This window comes from Echinops telfairi, unplaced genomic scaffold (assembly GCF_000313985.2).
Source record: "Echinops telfairi isolate 266 unplaced genomic scaffold, ASM31398v2 ScPeMD7_10;HRSCAF=50, whole genome shotgun sequence".
Taxonomy (NCBI): domain Eukaryota; kingdom Metazoa; phylum Chordata; class Mammalia; order Afrosoricida; family Tenrecidae; genus Echinops; species Echinops telfairi.
The window spans coordinates 6,494,139-6,497,039 of record NW_022103907.1 but is presented as its reverse complement, the minus strand read 5'-3'; the positions used below and the strand labels follow the sequence as shown (position 1 = coordinate 6,497,039).

At 44.0% G+C, this 2,901-nt stretch overlaps 1 protein-coding gene across 1 annotated transcript in view; it reads right to left on the bottom strand.

The window, feature by feature from the left end:
- Positions 1–1,244: 1,244 nt before the first annotated feature.
- LTBP1 (latent transforming growth factor beta binding protein 1) overlaps positions 1,245–2,901 on the bottom strand; it is a 476,077-nt gene continuing 474,420 nt past the window's right edge. Inside the window, exon 34 of the mRNA XM_045287025.1 lies at positions 1,245–2,254. Coding sequence (XP_045142960.1) covers positions 2,073–2,254 — 182 coding nt within the window. The 3' untranslated portion in view covers positions 1,245–2,072. The remainder of the gene's footprint in view (positions 2,255–2,901) is intronic.

Sequence of the window (2,901 nt, the reverse complement as noted above, 5' to 3'; positions counted from 1 at the left end):
TGTAATTGATTTTCTCACTGTCTTGCCTTCTCTCGTTCCGTCAGTGCTTGCTCATTTGTGGGGATGGACACACCACTAGGTCAAACATGAGCCATGAAAGGCGCTGTGAAGACGTGTTCAGAACAGCAGGCAGAGAGGCTGCTCGGGCTGTAGCTGCCTCGGCATCGGCCTGTTCTAGGTAATTCATGTACGTGGGATTCGAACACTTTTTGTCCTTCTAGGCCTGTTATTTCACACCACCTAATGTCCTCAAGGTTCATCCATATTGCACCATGTATTTCAAGAAGCCCAAAGCCATCTAGTCAATTCCAAGACACGGTGACCCTACGGGACAGGGCAGAACTGTCTCTGGGAGGTTCCCAAACTGTCACTCTTTGTGGGAGGAGAAAGCCTCATCTTTTCTCTTGTGGAGCAAGTGGTGGTTTCAAACTGTTGACTTTAGAGTTAGCACCACAATGTGCAACTCACTGTGCCACCAGGGCTCCTTTTCAGGCTCCGTTCTGTTCCCTTGGATGCATACACCACATTTGTGGATGGACAAGTGGTTGCTTCCACTTTGGGGCCATGGTGAATAGTGGTTGGATCTGCATCTGCTAACCACTGAGTCCACAGTTCAAAACCAGTCACTCGGTGTGTGAGAAAGGCGGGGCTTTTTATTCCCATAAAGTTACAGTCTCAGAAACCCACAGGGCCGTTTCACCCTGTCCTATAGGGTCACTGTGAATTGGAATCGACTCAATGCCAGCTAGGGGAGTGTGCTGGGCCTGCCTGGATCATCCCCTAAGGACAGCTGATCAGCAACTTGAACTGTTTCTAAGTTTACCTCCCCTTTCCTCATAACATAATCTATTCACAAGTTCCAGGGATCAGGGCTTGGGCATCTTTGAGAGTCATTATCTTGCCACAGGTCTGTCTTTCAGGAAAATGTCAAACAGGGAGATTTCTGCCAGGCCTGTCTACACGTGGCTTAATTGTTTTTAAAACTGAGTTGCTTTAAGTGACAATGGATTCTGAGATTGAATTTATATTATGGAATACCTGTATTACTGTGGATGTGTGTGAAGTCAGCGGGCACTGGACATCCTTAGCTATTATTCGTTCTTCCTGGGACACACATCTAAGAAAGTCAGTAACTTGTAAAAGGCCCTCCATGAACCGAAGATCTCTAAGTAGACATAAAAGGGGGTGGAGGGAGACACAGCTTAAACTCATGGATTCACTGACCATTCCACTCAGGTAGAAACTGTTTTCTAGAAAATGGTGATTTATTTTGGTTTAACATACAATGGTAAGTAGATGGGGGACCATCGAGTTCGCAGTTTAAAACATTTCATATTACAGTACGAATGTCAGCTCATTCGGTCTTGCATCTCAATGTAGCAAAGGGTTCCTCTTGTTGCCTGCTGGCAGTTTGGCCAAGAGTGTGGACGTTGGAATCAGACAACACACTGTAAAGATAAAGTATTTTTTCCAAATGTGTATACAAATTTTGACACAAAGCCACCGCCTGCTCCACAGGACAGACACTAGAATGTTTAAAACGTTCCAGGGAGGCAGAGCACAACCCTGCGTACAGACTTATAATACAGTTTAGCAATATTTCATCCAAGACTGTGCATTTAGACTTTTTTCAATCTGAAGAGAAAAGCAAAACAAAAACAGTAGCCAAGGAACTGAACAACCCAAAAAAAGTATATAAAATATGTCCACCACTATTTAAAAGCCAAATTTAATCAAGCAATAGTGAAAAACAAAACAAAACAAAAAACAAAACAAACCCAATACAATAATACAACCTTCTGTTTAAAATAACAGCACTGTTCCCCCTCATTTCCACTGAATTTTACATATGAACAGACTATATATACTGGTTTTTTGCTTTTGTTTTTTTCCAGAGAAATGTCCATTTGGTCTGCCACACCATTCAGGCTCGCACTAACTCTTCTCCTTCTCTTCTACGGATGAGCAGGTCCAACATTCAGGGTTAGGCACAAAGTCTCAAGTATAATACAATTCTCCCTTTTCCTTTACACAGTGCAGAGTATATGGGCTTAGGCTAAGCAGATTCTCTGTTACTCTAGCTCGCTGTCTTTTTCTAAATTCACGGTGGTGTTCAACAGGGTGCAGTAGTTAGGCTTGTCCGATGGTACGTAGCCTGGCAGACACAAACACTTGTAGGAACCTTCTGTGTTGATGCACTTAGCATTCTTGCAGAGAGACATGCGGGTGTTCAACTCATCACATTCATTCACATCTGCAATAAAGTCAAGCCGAGAGGGTCAAGAGCTGTAGCATCTCCACCCTTAGAGGAAATGTAAGCCATAGCTTACCTGAGGTACCAACGCATCTGACCTCAACACTGCCAGTCCTTCCCTGCCCACTCCTCGCCACCCCAGCCCCCCACCTCCTAGCTCCTCACTTAGCAGCATTATTATCTCTTTCAATCAGATTCTTGATAAACAGGCATTTTAGATCTGACCAGGGTCCATTATCAGGGAGATTCTAGAATTCCCTTCCCTGTCATGTAGCATTAACATCAGTGATATTTTATCATGGCGCCTCGAGAGAATACGAAACAAGCAGTATATCATTTCTAAGTTCCTCTCAATCAACCATATTCAAAACAGAGCAGGTAGCTTTGTCAAGATCAGTACAATTCAGACACAAGTAAGAGAGATCCCTTGAGCAGCCTCTCTAGAAGCGCTCACACGCGTTCTTAAGTTTCTTTACACAGGAGAACCGTGGCATCGTTCCTGACTTGAACTACTGATGATGATTTAGGTCGCCACTTTTCCAGGTCTGCCAGAGGTTAACACAAACAAAATTGCAGCGGAGAAAGAAACTGTTAGAGAGAACCGAACACACACACACACACACACACACACACACACACACACACAC